Source organism: Takifugu flavidus, chromosome 4 (assembly GCF_003711565.1).
Source record: "Takifugu flavidus isolate HTHZ2018 chromosome 4, ASM371156v2, whole genome shotgun sequence".
Taxonomy (NCBI): domain Eukaryota; kingdom Metazoa; phylum Chordata; class Actinopteri; order Tetraodontiformes; family Tetraodontidae; genus Takifugu; species Takifugu flavidus.
In genome coordinates, this window is record NC_079523.1 from 11192592 (window position 1) to 11211599 (window position 19008).

Here is a 19008-nt window from a genome sequence, read left to right on the forward strand (position 1 = left end):
CTGTGCTGGCATTAGCAGCATTTACACCATCAGGAGTACTTTGATGGAGCACACTCAAGCACACAGACTGTAGGCGTCTGAAAGCAAAGTAAAAGTTGCCCAATCACTGGACAACCGCTCTTCAGCCTCCTCATCCTCCTTCAACACCTTATCTCTTATGAGGGATAATTTTAGACCTATGGCCTTCATCTATGACCTTCCAGTCATAGGTCTGGACGGCGCTGATGTGGAGCGTGAGGTCCATCTTCCTTGTATCATCTCCTCCGTTTTTGCTGTAAGCGGAGATGCTCTTGGCACCTAAGAAGTGAATCTATCCACATCTTGTCCTTTAAATGACCCACCGAGCGCTTAAATGGCAGCGGATTCCCAGAGGATTTTGCAACTGTGACACCGTCCTGAAAGTTGAGCCAAAAATCTTAGTAACATGTTCCTTTAACGTGCAATTGCATCGCCCCTGTCTGTAGCTACAGAAGCAGAGTGTTGTATCGTTGTCTGCTGTAGGGACGCAGAGAAAAGCTATTAATTTACCCACAAACACGACGATAACCTAACCAAAATTTGTTTATGTAAATATTAAACCGAATGGGCATCTAATGAAGTTTTTAAATGAAGGTAGAACTTGAAGGTTTCGCTGTAAACGAAGTCATTTTACAGGAACATAAAGAGAAGCTGCTAAACAGAAGTAGAGGAGATGTATTTTTAACCACCGGTCTCTGGATATACAGTTGATAATTGTCTGAACAACTGTACTGCATGGTTGCCATGATTATAAGGCCTTATGTATACACACACACACACACACACACACACACACACACTCACATTTTCCCTGCCTACAGGTATGAATGCAGCTGTCAGGGCCACTGTTCGAGTGGGTCTTTACACTGGGGCCAAAGTCTATTTTGTCCACGAGGTAACCACAGCCTCACAAACTATTACAATAACAAATATACATTAACAGATAACTTAGAATATTATCTCTTTCGACCTTTCTCTTTCTTTCAAATCAAATCCCCAACACCCCATACCTCGGTGATTAAAAAAGACTAATGTTTTCTTCCACTGCCTGTTGCCAGGGTTACCAGGGTCTGGTGGATGGAGGGGATCACATCCGTCCTGCTACCTGGGAGAGTGTGTCTATGATGTTACAGCTGGTGAGGGCAATTATGAGGGTTTTTTTTTAGCCCATCAGCACTTTTTCAGTTTATTTTTAATGTGTATTCAAGATGGAAGTTTGGTGAGACTCTTGCTTTACCCCCGACAGTGTTGTTCTGTAGGTCATAAGGTTGTTTAAAGGCCGTGCTTGATTAAATACATAGAGCAAGTCCTGGTGATTCCTGTGTCAGGCAGTTCTCTTTCCTCTCCGCACCCCCCTCTCTGTGATGTTTTTCATACACTAAATCTTGCCCTTTGCCTGAAATTCAGGGTGGCACCGTGATAGGTAGTGCTCGCTGTCAGGATTTCCGCACCAAGGAGGGACGCACCAAGGCTGCTCTCAACCTAGTCAAGCTGGGCATCACCAACCTGTGCGTGGTCGGAGGGGACGGCAGTCTGACAGGCGCCAACCAGTTCAGGACAGAGTGGCGTGATCTGCTGGCAGACCTGGTCAAAGCTGGTGAGTGGCAGCACAATCTCACGCGTTCCAGTGCCAGAAAAGCTGCTAGGAGGCCATTATTTAGCATTGAAAGAAAGAAATGGGGTCCGAGTGTGTTGTTATTTCAACTTAGGTAAGATCACGTCCGCTGAGGCCAAAAATTCCGCCCATCTTAACATTGTTGGCATGGTGGGCTCCATTGATAATGACTTCTGCGGCACCGACATGACCATCGGGACGGACTCGGCCCTTCATCGCATCATTGAGATTGTGGACGCCATCACCACCACGGCGCAGAGGTACGCGCGCTCGCACCCATTTCTTCCACGGAAAACAGGCCTGGGATGCATTCATTTTAACTGTCCTTCTGCAGTCACCAGAGGACGTTTATTCTGGAGGTAATGGGCAGACACTGTGGGTGAGTACAGCCGACCGGATGGATGGATGATTAAAGAACTGCTCAGAGACAATTGAAGTCCAGCTATGAGTCTTTACGGGCAGGTATCTGGCCTTGGTGACAGCTCTGGCCTGCGGTGCTGACTGGGTCTTCATCCCTGAGATGCCCCCAGAGGAGAACTGGGAGGAGCATCTGTGCAGAAGACTGACAGAGGTAATTATCTAGCCATATAAAAATGAATTTTAAATGGTGAAGGAGATAAATGTAATGACCTAACGTGTTTTGTTTGTCCCGTACAGCAAAGAGGCCGTGGCTCACGTTTGAACATCATCATTGTGGCAGAGGGAGCGATGGACCGCCACGGTAAACCCATCACGTGTGAGCAAGTGAAACAGGTCAGCAGTGGCGGAACATCTCCAGTATCCCATCATCTATAGCTTCTCCCTATTCACATAATTTCTATCTCTGACCAGCTGGTATCAAAGAAGTTAGGTTTCGACACCCGCACCACCATCCTGGGTCACGTCCAGAGAGGAGGGACCCCTTCCGCCTTTGACAGAATCCTGGTGAAGCTAAAGTTTCTGTTTTTAAAAGATGTCTTCTTGCTATTGGATGGTGTGAATGAACGGTAGTGTGGGTGATTTAATTTCTTCTCAGGCCAGCAGAATGGGTGTGGAAGCGGTGATGGCCCTGCTGGAGGCTACGCCAGAAACACCCGCATGCGTGGTCAGCTTGTCGGGAAACATGGCTGTCAGACTACCACTCATGGAGTGTGTACAAGTGGTGAGTGCATTTATCAACTGGCGTTATGGTGTTTGAACTCCTCCTTCAAAGAAAATCTTGAATTTCCCATGTTTGCAGTCTCCACTGGGCTCCAGGACTTACCTTGCAGTGGAGACTGCCTCTTAGCATTTAGTGAAGAGAAATTAGCTCAAGGTTTCGATCCAGGCGCTGTTGATGGACTTCGTCCAAAATGAACTCACCTGTTCTGTCCTTTTCCCCCCGTTCAGACTAAAGACGTCACCACTGCCATGGCTGAAGGGAAGTTTGATGAGGCCATTAAACTCAGGGGAAAGTGAGACATATTTTTATTCCTCTGTTTGAAAGCCTGGCGTCTTTGTTTGGGTGACAGATTTAAATGTGCCTCTGCTAAATAGGAGCTTCGAGAACAACTGGAACACATACAGGATGCTGGCTCATGTGCACCTTCCTGATACAAAGGTCTGGAAATTTTGAGGGTACTGATGAGCGTAAAACATATTAAGCCTGATAATCACCTGTTTTAACATCAACAGAGTAATATCAACATAGCCCTTCTGAATGTGGGAGCTCCGTGCGCGGGTATGAACGCCGTCGTACGTTCGGCCGTCAGAATCGGGATCTTACAGGGTCACCAAATGCTGGCAGTTCATGATGGTTTTGATGGCTTGGCTCAAGGAATGGTAAGCTGAAAACCAATATCACCTATGAAGGCCCTCACAAACAAAAGAGCTCAATCACGGCCTCACTTTGTTCCTGCTTAGATCGAGCCAATCGGCTGGTCTGGAGTGGCTGGATGGACCGGAAAGGGAGGCTCCTTTCTGGGCACAAAGAGGTGAGATGTTGTCAGAAACTGCTTCTTACATGACTTCTATGTCAACGCTGGTTCTGAGAGAGATTCCTCCCTCCCAAACCAAGTAAATGATATTTAAGGTTGCATCACGGGTCGAGTTCACATGATCTAATCTATTGTGATTCACTTTTATGAAGATCTTTGCCACAGGAAGTCATGGAGGAGATCAGCCTAAACATTGCAAAGTTTAACATTCATGCCATGGTAATCATCGGAGGCTTTGAGGTGAGCGTCTGATAAACAGAAACGTTTAATCAAAACATCTTTTCACTAAAACACTCCTCTCTCTGGTGAAGGCCTTTGTTGGCGGTCTGCAGATGGTGCAGGCTAGAGAGAAGTACGAGGAACTTTGCATCCCCATCGTCGTTGTTCCGGCCACTGTCTCCAACAACATTCCTGGTTCTGACTTCAGTGTAGGCGCTGATACTGCGCTCAACACTATAACAATGGTAAACTTACAAAAGAAACAAAAAGTGAAGGCCAACCAAGCTAGATCTTAAAGATTCCTCTCCTCTCTCTATTTTCTTTCTCCTTTTCAGACATGTGACAGGATCAAACAGTCTGCTGCTGGTACCAAGAGGAGGGTTTTCATTGTTGAGACAATGGGAGGACACTGTGGCTACCTGGCAACCATGGCTGGCCTGGCATCTGGAGCTGATGCCGCTTACATTTATGAAGAGCCTTTTAAAATCCGTGACCTGGAGGTGTGTTTGCATGTACAAGAGGAAAGAAAGTGATTCTGTTGAAAAGAAGGTCTGATTGCTGTTTGGCTCACAGATGAATGTAGAGCATCTGGTAGAGAAGATGAAGACCACGGTGAAGAGGGGACTGATTCTGAGGTTGATTGGACTCAGTTCTGATATTCCTATGGCAAATTACATCCCACTCTGATCTCCTTCGTGTTACTTTTGTTGCAGAAATGAGAGATGCAACGCCAATTACACCACTGACTTTATCTATAACCTGTATGCGGAGGAAGGCAAGGGTGTGTTTGACTGCAGGAAGAATGTGCTCGGGCATATGCAACAGGTGGGCCACAAGATTCAGCTTTTCTGCCAATCACTTCTAGCTGCATTCAATTCAAATTTAAAATCATACACTAAAAAATATCGTTAGGGCGGAACACCGAGTCCTTTTGACCGGAACTTTGGGACAAAGATGGGCATGAAATCTGTCTTATGGTTGACTGACAAGCTGAAGGAGTGCTACCGACATGGTGAGGCCATGAAAGCAGTAAAAACTGATGACATCTGCAGATGCGATTCCTGTCCTCTGGTCCTTGCTCTCATGTTTGCTGCTTTTAACCTCCACCTTTCAGGTCGCATCTTTGCCAACTCTCCAGATTCGGCCTGTGTGCTGGGTATGAAAAAGAGAGCTTTGGTCTTCACATCTCTGGCAGAGCTCAAAGACCAAACAGATTTTGAGTAAGACGTCTTTCCTGCGTGGCCATTTGTTTTCTTACAGCTGTGCATCTATGCCCCCTAGCGGTGACATGTGATTTCATCATGATCCCCCCCCCCCTTTTTTTTTTTTGCTTACAATTATTTTCTTCTACAGACATCGTATTCCAAAGACACAGTGGTGGATTAAACTGAGGCCCATCTTGAAAATCCTGGCCAAGTACAAGATCGATCTGGACATGACTGAAAAGACTACGATGGAGCACGTCATCAAGAAGAGGGGCTTAGTCCCTCAGTAGCCTCAAGTGGGGACATCACATGAATGTCTTTTGCTTAAAGCACTTTGTAAAATGTGTCGCTGAAAAAGCAGTAAAAATAAAATCTAAAATAAATCACCAAAATATGCAAAAAGTCTTACAAATAACTCATCTGATTCTGTTTATTTATTCATTCTTTGAATGTGGATGTAAGGGTTGCATCAATCTCTGTCTTTACACCAGTTTATGCTTCTGCACCTGTCCTTACACACCAATCAAATTAGTGGCATTATTTACATTTATTGTAGGCATATTGCACACTGGTGTTTTTTCCCCCCACAATATGGAAAGTGAAAACTTTTTATTTTGGTTTATTCTTTACACCGACATTAATATGGGATATTAATTGCTTAACCCAGGGTAAAAGTTTCATTCAAAGAGGTCAACAGTCAGGTTGTCAGCAAGTGTATACCTTTGCCCTACTTCATGATTTTGTATGAGGTTGTTTCTGACTGTTGTAGTAGTTATCTTTGTAGATTTAGTATCTTGAATATTGTATTTTCCCCGTATTTGATTTAGTTCATTGATTAATCCTTCATTCGTTCAAAGTCATATCCAGTTATATTTGGCTCGCACGACAATAAACGACCTCATTACCCATAAATCCCTGCATTTCCGTATTAAGACGGAAGTATTATCTGATTGGTTAACAGACGGTGTTCAAAAAGAGTGCGCGGTGTTTTAGTCAGTAGATGCCGAAAGTTTTTTCGACTTTAACTTAGTACTAATTTTGTATGGCTCGTAGATCGTACGCCATTTGCCTGGTTCAAAGAAAAGCGTTATAGTAACGGTGTGTTTCATTGGTCAAGTCGCATTGCCCTCCATAAGTTCGTTTACGTTAAGTTGACCGCTGTTTGCTAACTAAACCGCTGTTGTTTTTTTCTTTTCTAATTAACATGGATTAAATTGCAAAAGCGTTTTCTAAAGCTGTTGGAATGAAGTGTTTAAAAGTAGACGAATACATCAAGCAGACCGGGTCTGTGGAAGAGACCGACCGTTTGCGTCAAGAATTGGAGGTTAGTTTATTCACGAATCCATTTAAAAGTGACAATTTCCAAGGTATTTTAGTTAGGCCTACGTGCCATGTGCTTACATTTGCGTGCGTGTGTATTCCTTTCGATTTGTAAAGACTTGTGTCTTTCTTCAGAGTTATGTAAAGAATGGCCCGGGTCTTCAAGGTCGCACTCTGTGTGACAGAGTCATCAGAGCCTGTAACCATCAGCTTGGAGTTGGGTCCCCGGACCCGGACCATGTTGTCCACTTGGTGCAGCTGGTGGAGGTTTCCCTGCACGGCTATGACGTCTCATCCGCACTTGTGGCTCAGAGCACTCCTCTGTACATGGAGAAGATCATATTCCACATTGTCAAGAAGCTAAGCTCGCTTGAAGCTCATCATTTGTGCAGCCACGTAGCCGGGCTGCTTCACAGCAGGCTGATCCCAGCCCAGCAGGTAGGATTGATTGTTTAGTAGAATGAACTTTTTTATGTTGTGACTAATCACGTCGTATTAACTCTTTCTTGTGTTGTAAATAGGGGGAGGACTATTGTGTCCTTGTGCGGAGCTGCTTCTCTGTGCTCTGGAACGGGCTGTCAGCCTCCAAACACAAGAAGACTGCGAATGCTCGTGAGAAATTACACTGCCAGGTGCAAGCGTTGAGCTTTCTTCTGTTGCTGGACACAGAAAGTGGAAGCCCCTCTGTGTCCAAAATTTCCATATACACAGAAGATGCGATCACTGAATTTGAGAGCGGTTGTGGATCAATGACCAAGGATGATGCTACTTTTCTTGTAAAGGAAATGCACACAGTTTTCAGTCGATGCGCATCTGATGGTCGGGGTCACGACGGAGCAAAGGAACCCACTGAGATGTCAAGTGTGTGCGTTGTCTCTGAAATGGTGCAGATTGTAATAAAGGCCCTTTGTAAGGCCAGTCACTACACTCTGGCTGGCACCTTGGTCAATGAGTTTGAAACCAAGGTCAGGGACTGTGCTGACTGCTATTTTGCTGCAGCAGCACTTGGAAAATGGGCAATTAAAATTCATTTTTCACTAAAGACTGGTGGAGACGGTGGACAGCCTTTGACAGAGTGTGCAAGGATCTTGAGGGCTCTTTCATCTGATCTGGGAGACAAAGAAGCTCAATTAGTTTTAGAGGGATGCAGACTTGTGGTGTGGGCCGTTGAAAGTGGCCATGGCAAGCAATTAAGTGGACCTGTGCTGCTGGCCTGGTTTTCTTTTCTTGAGGAGCATCAAGAATGTCTATTAAAGACAATGAAAAAGGCAAGTGTACCTATTGAGCAGGAAATCTATTGATTCATTAGTCTTAGAAAAGCTCGTTCAATGAAAATTATGCACATTGTTGTGGTTTCTTTACAGAACTCATTGTGTCAGGCTGAGAGGAGCAGACTGCAACAGACCCTGTGCATCAACATCTATCAAGGTTTTGTGTTTGCTTATGAGAGCCTGCTCGCATCACAGGTGAGGCTACTTTCATGAAGTGTTTAGTTGTGATAAAGTACCGCTCAATAACATCAATTGAATGCATCAGAGTGCTCAGGCCAGCTGTGTGATGTGTTGGTTTTCAGCTGGAGGACAGTGAGACGCTGGGCAGAGTGATGCTCTACTGCCAGGCCACAGCTGGACTCATGATGACGGAGCTCCATAAACTCTCAAATGAAAACCTTCTCATAAAAGCAGGTGAGTGTTTCACTTTTCATTACTCTCACATTGAAGCAGTCGTGGGTTTTTTACTTTGTCACCGTCCTTTTGACAGTGATCGCTGTGAGCAACTTGGCCTGTGGCTTGTTTAACCGCCGTCTTTACGACCAGGCCTTCTCACTAGTTGAGATCCTCTGTAAGGATCTCTGCAGGACCTGTCCTATGTCTCTCTCTGTTGAACGGGTAAGCTTTTTTCTTTTCTCGAATACGTATGAATAATAAGAGCTGACCTTACTTTACATTAAGCGGTCAGCAATTTTGTCTCAAGACTCCACTCCTCTTGTCTTTTGAATGTTCAGTTGAGCCGCCCTTTCATGCTGGCCGTGCAGACGTCTCGGCGAGTAGGTCAGCTTGAGCGAGCACTGGATTGGGTGATCCTATGGCTGAAAGCTTTGGGGGACAATATCACTGCTCATATGGCCGAACCGGTCTCGTTGTGGGTGAAAACAAAAATTGACGCTGCTCGCACCTCAGAGGAGGATCTTCGTCTCAGGTAAATACAGGTTTTGAAGCTCAAAGGTTTTTTTGTTGTTGTTGTCACCTGAAACCATTCATTTAGAAATGTCACGATATTTGAGTGGAAAGGAAAATTAACAGCTGTTGCCCCCATCCCGCCCCGGAACAGGACCTTACGTGACGGCTTTGGTCCGGATGTCCCAGATGAGAAAGTAATGCTTTGCCTGTTGGAGGAGGAGCTCCGTGCATATAAGGAGGCTGTTGGTGACACGGCCCAAGAGCGTTACAATACTCTCTGTGATCTCTTGGAGATCTGCCACGAGGAGAGCTCCCACAGCCACCTGAGAGCCGTTTACCTCTGTGAGATGGCTCAAGTTGTGGTTTACCAGGACTTTAGTGAACAGACTGACTGGTAAGAACTTTTCCTATGTAATTTACATGGGGAGGCGGTCTACTTTAAACATACAGTGTATATATATTTTTTTTGTCTGGTCTCTTCGAGCGCTACAGCATCGATGTTCTTCATTTGTAACCACACAGCACAGCGCTTGATTTTACCCATGAAGCTCTTCGGCTACTGGAAGGAGAAGCAGAGACTCCAGAGAATGCTGACAGGCTGAAGGATGACAAGGCCCATGCTTTACTGTGGCACTACATCTGCAACCTTGAAAAGACGCTCCATAATGTGAGCTATTTCAAAATAAGCCACAATGTCCTGCATAGGTTTTAATTTATGATTTACTGTTAGTGAACTAAAATGGTTCATTTTCATGATGTTTACACATACATATACAAAATACTCTTCTTCCAGGCCATTGAAAGGGACAAACAGCGAGAGTTGCTTGGGCAGACTCAGGGTGTTGCCAATCCTATTGGAACCAATGATTTTGATTACGAAGACAAGCAGAAGACGGAAGAGAGCACGATGGTCTACGAGGGCCTTCATTTCAACCTGGCTGCAGAGAATAGTAAAAAAATAAAAATTCTAGACATCATACGATAATGTACATTCCCACTGTGATGGTTGGGCAAATCAAAAGAACAATATTCAATCCTGCAGTTTAAAAAGAAAATACATTTTTTTCCTTTTTAAGGTTTAAATAAACCTTTGGATCGTGCCCTCGATGAGTGGTCCGCTCTCCTGAACTGTCGCGACCGGCCGAATGTGCGAAATGCCAAGCAGACCTGTCACTCTATTGCTGTGATGGCAGCTCTCTTCAGACTCATGGGAAAGGTAACAGAGAATCCTGCTGCTTCTGCTTATGTAGAAACCTTTGTGCTGTTCTTGTTCATCACCAAATACGTGACCACAGCGCTGAAGTTCAGCATGAGGTCATTTTTAGTTGACCTTAATTGTATTATTTTCATAGAGATTTGTACAGTAACCCATTATGTTTTGAGTCTTAGTGATCATTTTGGTCATCATTAAGCCTTTAATGATTATTATAATTATCAGCTATTGTTGTTCTTCAGCCCCTGAAGGCCTTGGAAGCATACCAACTTGTGACTGGACTTTCACGTCAGCTTGGTGATGCTCAGAGATGTGCCAGTTCCCTCTGTCAGACATCCAGTATCCTGCTGGATATGGGATCCCCCGAGCTTGCAATGGTAACGCACAAATGATTTAGAATAAAAGCCCTGAGTCATACTTTTTTTTGTCTTCTTGTTTTTCTAAGTCTTTTTGGCCTATTTGTGTACTTTCAGGCCCAGCTGCAGCAAGCAGAACATCTTCTGAGTACAGAATCTGCAGAGGAACCTTCCTCTTTATCTATGTTTGTCATTCTGTTGAAAGCTCAGTACTACTACATCACAGGACAAGTAATTAACATCTGCCTCACATGCTGTTGCTGCACTGTTCCGTTCCTCCCCTTTCCCTAATCGAAAGTCCCTTTTGCCCAAACGTCAGGTGGATCGTGGGATGCCTTTCCTGTGTGCAGTGCTGAAAGAAGCGAATGAACAGAGGCAGTCAAAGAGCTGGTACATGTTACGTGCTCTGACCCTCCAGACCTGCAGCTTCTATCTGAGTCTGGACACAAGTGCATTACCAGAAGCCCAGCGGCGCGCCATCAATCAGCATGGTTAGTATGAGCCACGTTTTCTGCTTCTCTGTTTGAACTTTTCAAGAGTGGAGTTGATGGATTGTCTCACAGGTCTAAACAGCCCGGACACTGCCCTGTACGAAAGTCTGAAGCTTCTCTGCAGCCTGTTGGTCACTTTAGTTGGGAAAGGCCTGTATGGATCTCATGGTAGCAGCTCAGAGATGCGTTTCATTGGCCAAGGTAAACTTGTCCCAGATGTAAGCAAATAAAATATAGAACAACACTTAAATTACACATGTTAATATAACAATATATTTGTAATGTATTGTTTAGTCCCAGTCGGCTTTACAGTTGCACTGCTGTTACGATGCTGATTTATTTATTTGCCTATTTATCCACGAACAGGAGACAACCTGGTGCTGAAGTGGCAGCTTCTTGCAGAATTGTTGAGCTGCTCTATGAAGATGGTTGCTCTGAGGAGCAGCTGCGGGGCCATCAACGATGCCAGACTCCAGTGTCTTGAAGCTCTCAAGCTGGCCATCAAGCTTCAAGCACCAAGCCAGTACGCACAGCAAATTAATATAGTTGCGGATTAAAATGCAAAAAGGGTTGAAGAAATGGTTCTCTGATAATTTGAACATTTATGCACTCTGGTGTGTGTGTGTGTGTTATTAAAATTAGCAGAGGTTAAATGTATTGTTTTTGTGGTGTTTTAAGATGTGCAGAACTGCTGGTGTTGAAAGCTGAGTTGGAGCTGATGCAGGGGGAGAGAGAAGAAAGCGCCATAGATTTGGACAAAGTCAGAAACCTTCTGGAGATCTGCACAGGTTTGTCAAATGTACAATTCCACCTGGTTAAATAGGCCTTAATATCCTGTCTTTAGTTGAAATGTTTAATAATCCCTGAATGTGTTACTCTTCTTTACTGCTCCTGTAGATTTTTCCGACCAGGTGAAAAAGGCCGAGGTCAAAATCAAACCTCGGAAGGGGCGCCCGGCACAGAAGCCCCAGTCTCCACTTCCTAACTTGGATGATGATTGTAAAGGAATTCTGACTACGAGATGGCTCCCCAAAGAACCCGTAGTGAAGGATCCAACCAGCTCCCCTCCCCTCAAAGCCCAGCCTCGCCGCTGGCTGTCGTCCCTGGCACACGACTCCAACTGTCTGTGCCCCTGCTGCGCTGAGCCCTGCCTGGGCCGCGCCACAGCTCGCTGGGCAGCTGCGCAGGCCGATCTGATTCTACAACTGGATCCTAACGACGTCAAAGCCAGTTTGAAACTCCGGTCGGCAACACTCGCTCGCTGTAAGAGTGTTTCGACAAAGCTCGGGGCAAAATTGGCTAAACTGTTCACTGCCTGCGGCACCAACAAGAGTGTAGCTAAACCCGCCCTGATGGAGGATGTGGTGAGCCGTGTGTATCTGTGCATGGTTCTGTCTGGACTGGACCCAAGACAGAAGAAGGTCAGCGGTGTGTGGAATTTACTGGAGGCTGGTTTAGCATTCGTTAATGCCACACCGTCTCCTGCCTTAAGACCTGTGAAAGCAGGTCTAACAGCCACCAAAGCGATACTGACTTTGATCAGCATGGCAGATAAAAAGGGCTGCAGCCCAGAAGAGCTCTTCTCAAACGCTTGGAATTGGAATCCGCCCAAAGCAGGAGTGCTGATGTCAGAAGAACCGAAGAGTCCGCCTCCAGCATTGCTAATTAAACCCAGAGAGGCTAGTAAAAACCCGGCTAAAACAAAGGAGGCAAAGAAAACTAAAGGTGTCAAGCCCAAGACAAACATGCCAAGCTCTGTAGTTAAAACAAAGGGCCTGGTCGCCATGACTCCAGTGGCGGTGAAGTCGAAGACTGACCGGAAGGACTTTTTTGACTTTAACACTGTGGTCCCAACAGTGACCTGTACTCCGGTTCAAAGGGCGAAAGGCCAAACCCTTGTGCAGAAAGCACCAAGGACGGCATCAAAGCTGCAGTTTCATGTGTACGAAGAGTCGTCACCAGATCAAGATAAAGTCAGACCCGTGCCCGCTGCTCCCAGACGCACAAAGAAATCTCGTTTCAAGGTAGAGAACTAACCACGGTGGACTTTGGGTTTTAAAAATCCTTGTTTTTAAAAAAAAAAATGTCTTTGTTAAATTTCTCTTAGGTGGAGTTTAGTGATGAGAGCGACACAGAAGCAACTACACAGACATCACCAAAACAAAAAACACAAAAAAGATCTACACAAAGAGCTGTCCCAAACACTAAAAGGACCCAGGATCCACCAGCAGAGAAAGTTCTGCCCCAAAGACAGACCAGAGGAAGTAAGAAGAGCACAGCGGTGCCTCGAGCCAGCTCCTCTGAGGACGACGAGTCCCTCGCCTGCAGGGCAGCCTCGACAAGGAGAGGGCGAGGCCGGAGGGATCCGACCAGGACGGAGGGAGATTCACTGGAAGAGCCAGACAAAATGAGGACCATCGACGAGGAAATCCCAGACGCCCTCGACATCAGTGTCGAACAGCTTAGAACATCAGACACCGAAACCAACCCTGCCTCAGCCGATAACATTGGTCAGTATTTTGTGTGTGTGGAGGGACGAGGAGCAGAAAAATCAACAATATTCAGATGGTGTGGAATCTGTGTTCTGTAATAACTGTTGACCAGAGGTAATTTCCTTTCTGCAGATGTGGATTTTGAGGTCTTGCGGAGGGATATCTGTTGTGACTTGGATAGAGACGACTTATCTGAACTGAGGCCCAGAGATCCTCTGAGAGAAGGTCCACAAACGCGCCCGTCCCATCCAGACAGCAGACCAGGTGGGACGTCACTCCGCTGCAGCCGCCATGGTGATCCGATTACCGCAACCACGTCCGATAACCTTGACTTATAATTTGGGGAATTACATATGTAACCAATATTTTGGCCTTCCGATTTCTAATTTTCGGACTGTAAAACTTTCTGTCCTCAGACAATCTAACTCTGGAAGATGTGCAGTCGCTGCTGCGCTCTGCCTGGTTGTCGTTTGTGCACGTCCCATCTCCCTCCATCTACACCACCCTTTCTTCTCTTTTGGCTTTATCAACGGGCCAGCAGGACCCCGTGACTACAGCGATGCTACACGCACATTCTATAGGGATCACAAGTCGCCATCGCACCATCCGACATCTAACCAGTTGTCTGAAGTAAGAGCACATCGGGATTTGCTGCTAACATCTGCTAGAATCCATCTTCGCCATCCGATGGCCCAGTGTGTCACTAACTAAGTGATGCTGTTTCCAGGAAGTTGAGAAAAGCATCCAGTGAACTCGCAGGCAAGATGGAGTCTCTGACGCTGGATGAAAAGAGTCCAAAGGACTGTAAGGACACTACAGAGCAGATGTTGTTGCAGCTGGAGGACATCTTCTCCTTCCCAACCGCTGACTCATCTACCTTCCCCGGGAGCCACTGTCGAGAGTTTACGCAGCTGACTCAGCACATTCCTCCAGGTGAAACACTCAACAATGCCCTGATCTCAAAGCAAAGCGTGAATTAAGTCTCTGTCAATGTCCCCGAGCTCTTTAAGCTTAACAGAACTGGGGAGGGTTGAGACCGTGCGCTTTTATTTCTCATACGAATAGCTTTAATTAAATGTTGCCTTCCTCTCCCGGTGAAGGCGTAACCGTGTGCGTCATGTCTGTACTCGGAGTAAAACCGGGAAAGATGGGCGACAGCGTCATGCTGTCACGTTTTGAGAAGGGATCCGCACCGATCACCGTTCACATCCCCACCTCAAAACAGCAGGTAAGGAGGAGGAGGAGGAGGAGATCACAGCATTACACGTCCTATAGCACCAGCGACTGTTTCTCTGTTGCTGCAGCGTCCCGTCAGTTGGATGGTGCAGGAAATGGATGAGATCCTGGCCAAACAGAAGGTTGTGAGCTGCGTGTCCGAAAAGGCCAAATGGTGGGAAGGGCGCAGAGCGCTGGACTCTCAGGTTGAGGTGAGTGCTGACGAGGGCTTTGTTAGAGGAAGAGTCCAGCACTGACGCGGGAGTCTCTTCTTGTCCACCGTGTTTCAGAGGCTGTTAAAGGAGATGGAGGAATTGCTGGGGTGCTGGAGGAGCTTGCTTCTGCCTCTTTCTTCAAATCCTGAGCTGTCCAAACACGCTCAGCACCTCTGCAGGTCCTTGTCAGCAAAGGGGGTGAAAGTTGATGAGGACACATTGAAGGTGTGTTTGTCTTTCTGCCTTGGGGGGGATCTCCACAGCTGCAGTCCATTAAAGTTTTTAAGTGTGTTTGCAGCCCCTCCTGTCTGCGTCGTCGCTGCTCTCTCAAGATGACCTCAGAAGATTTGGTCTGGGGGTTTCCCCGCAGTGGGACACCCAGTGCGACCATCTCCTTCACACAGCTGCGTCTCAGCTCGCAGACAGAGAGGAGCCTCGTGGTCATGTTGTTCTCATCCTAGACAAGGTTTGCTTCATCACCTCTCTTTAGGATGCATCTGTAATGGGCCTTTGATATGAATGGCCCGGTGTCTGGTTTGCTCTGCAGTACCTTCAGAAGCTGCCATGGGAGAGCACGTCCATGCTGAAGCCCCACTCAGTCAGCCGGATGCCGTCTCTGCACTCCCTTATCGGACTCTGCATTCAAAAAGAAGCCGACTCTCAGTCCCTCCTGAAAAAGGGCGTGGACGCAGAGCGGGCGTTTTATGTGCTCGACCCCGATGCCAACTTGGGAAACTCTCAGGATCGGTTTAAGGAGTGGTTCAGCAGGTGAGACGCGAGTCCTGGTTCAGCTGTTCCTGCCGTGAACTGCGAGTCTCAGTGACTTTATTACTTGTGTTTTTAAAGTAAACCGGAGTGGGAGGGTGTGTGTGGAGTCGCTCCTGACTCGGGTCAGCTGGAAGAAGCTGTTGCCTCTAAAGATTTGTACATGTGAGTGGTTTTAGTCATGGTTTCACATTCTGATGTTCAATATTTACTAAGCATAGAGCGCTTTCTTAAATGAAGTGCTCTAACACCATAAGATGTAATGCTTCATGTAAATTTTCCTTCGTTCTCTTATCACCCTGGGGGGCAGTTACGTGGGGCACGGGGCTGGTGCACGATTCCTCGACAGCCAAGCGGTCCTGAAACGGCAGATGAGAGCTGCCTCCCTGCTGTTTGGCTGCAGCAGCGCCGCGCTGGCAGTGCGCGGTGAACAGGAAGGACAGGGCATCATTCTTAACTACCTCATGGCCGGATGGTGGGACGTCTCCTCAGGCACATTTATTTGCTTTGTTTGTGTTAAAGAGTGATGTGAATCAATCTCTTTCTTACTTTATCAGTCCATTTGTGCTGGGAAACTTGTGGGACGTGACAGACCGAGATATCGACCGGTTCACAAAAGCTCTTTTGGAAGCCTGGTTTGCTGCTGGGTCTGGAGCTCCTCTCCTGGCTTATATGGGCTCATCACGCCAGGCCACACACCTGAAGCACCTCATAGGAGCGGCACCTGTGGTGTACGGATTACCAGTCCACCTGCAGTAGGGGAGAGGATGCTGATGACCTTAAGCACCTCTGGAAACGGGACAATGTTCCAGGATTCTATTTAAGTCTTAAAGCGTTTGCACTTACTAGAGTGTGTTTGGTTTTTAATCATCTTCCTTTATTATTGTTATTTTTAACATTTACAAATTTTATTCTGTTGATGAGAACATTTTTTGAAATAAATTTTATTCTCATGCATGAAATCTGTGCATTCACATTTATTAAAACATTGCAAATTCTAAGAAACTTACTAACTACACAACTGATTAGATTTCACTTAAATTAGCTTTAAAATATTTTATCCGTGAAACTACAGCGTTTCAGTTGCGGGTGTTGTAAATAAATGCTTCCATTATTTCGCTATAAAGTTCGAACGTTACTTTGACGGTGCGGTTACGCCATCTCGCCACTGGGCGGCGCGATGCACATTAGCGGCATCCTCCCCCGGAAGTGGTTAATGATCATTTGTGCGTCTCGATTTCAACATGGCGGTGAATCTCGCAGACCTTTCTCTCCCTCAGTTAGAAGGACTGAAAAATCAACTTGAACAGGTTACAGAGAAATTTAATTGTAAATTAGTTCTGCGGTTTGATATATGTATTTAGGAGAATCGATAATTTAGAGAACGTGTTTGCTAGCCGGCTATCACATGTGATGCTAACCGTGTAGCCGCTAGCTATCAAATAATGCTAGTATATTAAATTAACGAGACATGGAGGCATTATTTTGCCCTTGTCTCATCAGAAACACATATACACAACTTGAACTGTTTGATGAGGGCTTTTTTGTCATATATTATGAAAGTGTGTTCAGTAAGGAATACAAATCATTCTATTCTGACAGGGTTGATTTGTGCCATTTGTGTGATCGCTGCAGAATTACTATGAGCCAGCTTTTGTTTTGCTTTTTTTTAAAACAATGTTCCTCTTTGCAGGATATTGAGTTCCTAACGTCTTCAATAGGTCAGCTCAAAGTTAGCCAGAACAAGTTTGTTGATGCAAAGGACAGTTTAAACGTCCTAAACGAAAACAATAAAGGTGAGTGAACCTGGTGGTGTTTTTAGGTATCTGCCCCACTAACTCTTAGATGATGGATCTTAAAGTCAGATTGATGTTTGTGATATTAATCCCCCCTCCTAAATTTTTTCCTCTCTCATGCAGGAAAAGAATTGCTTGTGCCACTTACCAGCTCTGTATCCTTTATATTATTTTACACACAACCTGTAATTCTCTTGCCTATTGTTAAATTTATTTTAAAAATAAGTCCTTGACTTTTCTTCTTAGATGTATGTTCCTGGATCATTAAATGATGTGGAAAATGTTTTAGTAGATGTGGGGACAGGATATTACGTTGAAAAGGTAACTATATTTACATGATAAACTTTTGAATTGAATGACAAAATTTGTGGAATATTCGGTGAACTTGTTTTTCCTTCTCTGCAGAATGTGAAAGATTCAAAAGCATTCTTTAAACGCAAAATTGAATTCCTTACAAAGCAGATAGAAAAAATTCAACCAGTACTTCAAGAAAAGCATGCAATGAAACAAGGTAAGCCTGGCTTAAATTCTCAGAATGGTCTAATTTCCAGTTACATCGTGAATATTTACTTACCTTCTGTCAATTGACAAATGGTTGGATGTGCATGAACAATTAATTTTGCTCTTTATCGCATTTTAAGTGCAGTGTAGACTTTGACCTATGATGGGATTGTGTCAAAATATGGTTTCAAAGCATAAAAATTTATATTACACGTGCAACTGAAATCATGCAAAGTATCTCCATATTACAGTGTTCAAATGATGTGTTCATTTTTCATTTGACTGTAGTTGTTTAACATAATCTATCCATCTTCTTACTGCTGTGCTTTTGCAGGGTCACAATGTAATTCTTATACTGAAAATGCATCTAGGCTTAATATATTCCTCATGTATGTTGTGTTGTGTTTTCTAGCTGTCCTTGAAGTCATGAATGTGAAGATCCAGCAGCTCCAACAGGGCCAACAGACTTCACAGATGGGCACAACCAAAGCTTAATCAGAATGTTGTTGTTTTAAACCCTTCTTAATGGAGCGTTTACATGTGTGCATAAACGAAGAGAAGCAGGTGTCCACCACAAATGATGTCATGATTGACGAGTTTGGGTTTTGAAGGGAGATGGGTGACCCTGTCAAAAGGAAATTATAGGTGAGCTGTTGTCATGGGAAGACCAATCATACTTGTTTGGTGTTGGTTGTGTTTGCAAATAAAGATTTCATTGAAACTGTTGTGCATTGTTTTTTTGAAGGTTGTTGGTAGGTGTGTTGTGTGAAAGTGTGCGAGTATGCGCCGTCACACAGTCTGTAAGACGACTCATTATTGTTAAAACACGTGTTTACAGCAGAGATGATTGCTGACTGCAGAGTAGAATAATATTTGCTTGGTCTGTAAATGATCACGTATAAATTCCAGCCCAAACCCATGATTTAAATCAAATTGCTGCTTGCAGCAATAACATAAGTATTTAATAATTTCCTGCATGTTCCAAGATTGAACCCATGCGTTGACAATAATTTCACAACATAAAGTCCATGCAAAACAATTTTATTAGCATTTTCTCCCCACAAAATATAGGTCAGAAAACTGAATTTGTCATTCTTTTGAGAGAGAGAGTGGCAGTTTTGGTCATTTTAAGATACAACTTGATCATTTATTAACACAATAACATCACCTGCACTATTTCTTACCACATACCTCTTACCACCTACTATTTATGTATATAATGTATATATGTCTTATCTTATTTTGTCTTATTTTATTTAACTTATTCTAGTGTGGTCTTCTTTATGTTGATTGTCGCAGCGTCACACCATGACACATTCCTAGTTTGTGTAATACTGTGTATTACATGAACAATGGCAATAAACCTGCTTCTGATTCTGATTCTGATTCCCTGGTGGAAATGACTTACAATACTGGTCTGGTGTGACTTGCAGCAGTTTAAATGAACTTAAT

The 19008-nt window shown here is 44.8% G+C and overlaps 3 protein-coding genes across 5 annotated transcripts in view; all 3 read left to right on the top strand.

Moving 5' to 3' along the window:
• pfkmb (phosphofructokinase, muscle b) overlaps positions 1-5404 on the top strand; it is a 7847-nt gene extending 2443 nt beyond the window's left edge. The window contains exons 4-24 of the mRNA XM_057030688.1: positions 840-913; positions 1077-1154; positions 1426-1615; positions 1728-1893; positions 1968-2012; positions 2096-2204; positions 2291-2386; positions 2465-2557; positions 2649-2774; positions 3002-3066; positions 3149-3212; positions 3287-3433; positions 3515-3585; positions 3741-3828; positions 3900-4052; positions 4143-4307; positions 4381-4442; positions 4521-4632; positions 4720-4819; positions 4922-5027; positions 5161-5404. Of these exons, the coding sequence (XP_056886668.1) occupies positions 840-913; positions 1077-1154; positions 1426-1615; positions 1728-1893; positions 1968-2012; positions 2096-2204; positions 2291-2386; positions 2465-2557; positions 2649-2774; positions 3002-3066; positions 3149-3212; positions 3287-3433; positions 3515-3585; positions 3741-3828; positions 3900-4052; positions 4143-4307; positions 4381-4442; positions 4521-4632; positions 4720-4819; positions 4922-5027; positions 5161-5302 (2252 nt within the window). The 3' untranslated portion in view covers positions 5303-5404. The remainder of the gene's footprint in view (positions 1-839; positions 914-1076; positions 1155-1425; positions 1616-1727; positions 1894-1967; positions 2013-2095; positions 2205-2290; positions 2387-2464; positions 2558-2648; positions 2775-3001; positions 3067-3148; positions 3213-3286; positions 3434-3514; positions 3586-3740; positions 3829-3899; positions 4053-4142; positions 4308-4380; positions 4443-4520; positions 4633-4719; positions 4820-4921; positions 5028-5160) is intronic.
• Positions 5405-5957: 553 nt separating this feature from the next.
• Positions 5958-16221, top strand: espl1 (extra spindle pole bodies like 1, separase). 3 transcript variants are annotated; one of them, XM_057030686.1, is made up of 31 exons: positions 5971-6110; positions 6236-6336; positions 6468-6770; positions 6854-7600; positions 7697-7798; positions 7906-8017; positions 8094-8221; positions 8338-8531; positions 8664-8906; positions 9035-9179; positions 9306-9462; positions 9589-9728; positions 9968-10102; positions 10199-10312; positions 10401-10572; positions 10645-10773; positions 10939-11095; positions 11251-11360; positions 11470-12596; positions 12680-13082; positions 13197-13358; positions 13481-13694; positions 13792-13997; positions 14165-14292; positions 14369-14491; positions 14570-14719; positions 14793-14960; positions 15042-15262; positions 15341-15424; positions 15570-15734; positions 15817-16221. In XM_057030686.1, exons 2-31 carry the CDS (start codon positions 6256-6258, stop codon positions 16016-16018), a joined length of 6522 nt encoding a protein of 2173 aa, XP_056886666.1. In that variant the 5' UTR covers positions 5971-6110; positions 6236-6255; the 3' UTR covers positions 16019-16221. The 3 variants fall into 3 exon arrangements, with proteins under 3 accessions (XP_056886665.1, XP_056886667.1, XP_056886666.1); XM_057030685.1 differs by having other exon boundaries at positions 5958-6336; XM_057030687.1 differs by having other exon boundaries at positions 5958-6336; positions 13197-13328.
• Positions 16222-16442: 221 nt separating this feature from the next.
• On the top strand, positions 16443-18277 carry pfdn5 (prefoldin 5). The gene is made up of 6 exons (XM_057030954.1): positions 16443-16569; positions 16953-17055; positions 17179-17210; positions 17302-17376; positions 17461-17566; positions 17969-18277. The coding sequence occupies exons 1-6, from the start codon at positions 16504-16506 to the stop codon at positions 18049-18051; spliced, it is 465 nt and encodes a 154-aa protein (XP_056886934.1). The 5' UTR covers positions 16443-16503; the 3' UTR covers positions 18052-18277.
• The last annotated feature ends 731 nt before the right edge of the window (positions 18278-19008 follow it).

Bases quoted from the DNA above. Each gene is read 5' to 3' on its own strand.
- espl1 (XM_057030685.1), top strand. From the start codon at position 6,256: ATGAAGTGTTTAAAAGTAGACGAATACATCAAGCAGACCGGGTCTGTG. The intron at 10,774-10,938 runs GTAAACTTGTCC...ATCCACGAACAG, and splicing joins GATGCGTTTCATTGGCCAAG to GAGACAACCTGGTGCTGAAG. The intron at 12,597-12,679 runs GTAGAGAACTAA...AATTTCTCTTAG, and splicing joins CAAAGAAATCTCGTTTCAAG to GTGGAGTTTAGTGATGAGAG.
- pfdn5 (XM_057030954.1), top strand. From the start codon at position 16,504: ATGGCGGTGAATCTCGCAGACCTTTCTCTCCCTCAGTTAGAAGGACTG. The intron at 17,377-17,460 runs GTAACTATATTT...CCTTCTCTGCAG, and splicing joins CAGGATATTACGTTGAAAAG to AATGTGAAAGATTCAAAAGC. The intron at 17,567-17,968 runs GTAAGCCTGGCT...TGTGTTTTCTAG, and splicing joins AAAGCATGCAATGAAACAAG to CTGTCCTTGAAGTCATGAAT.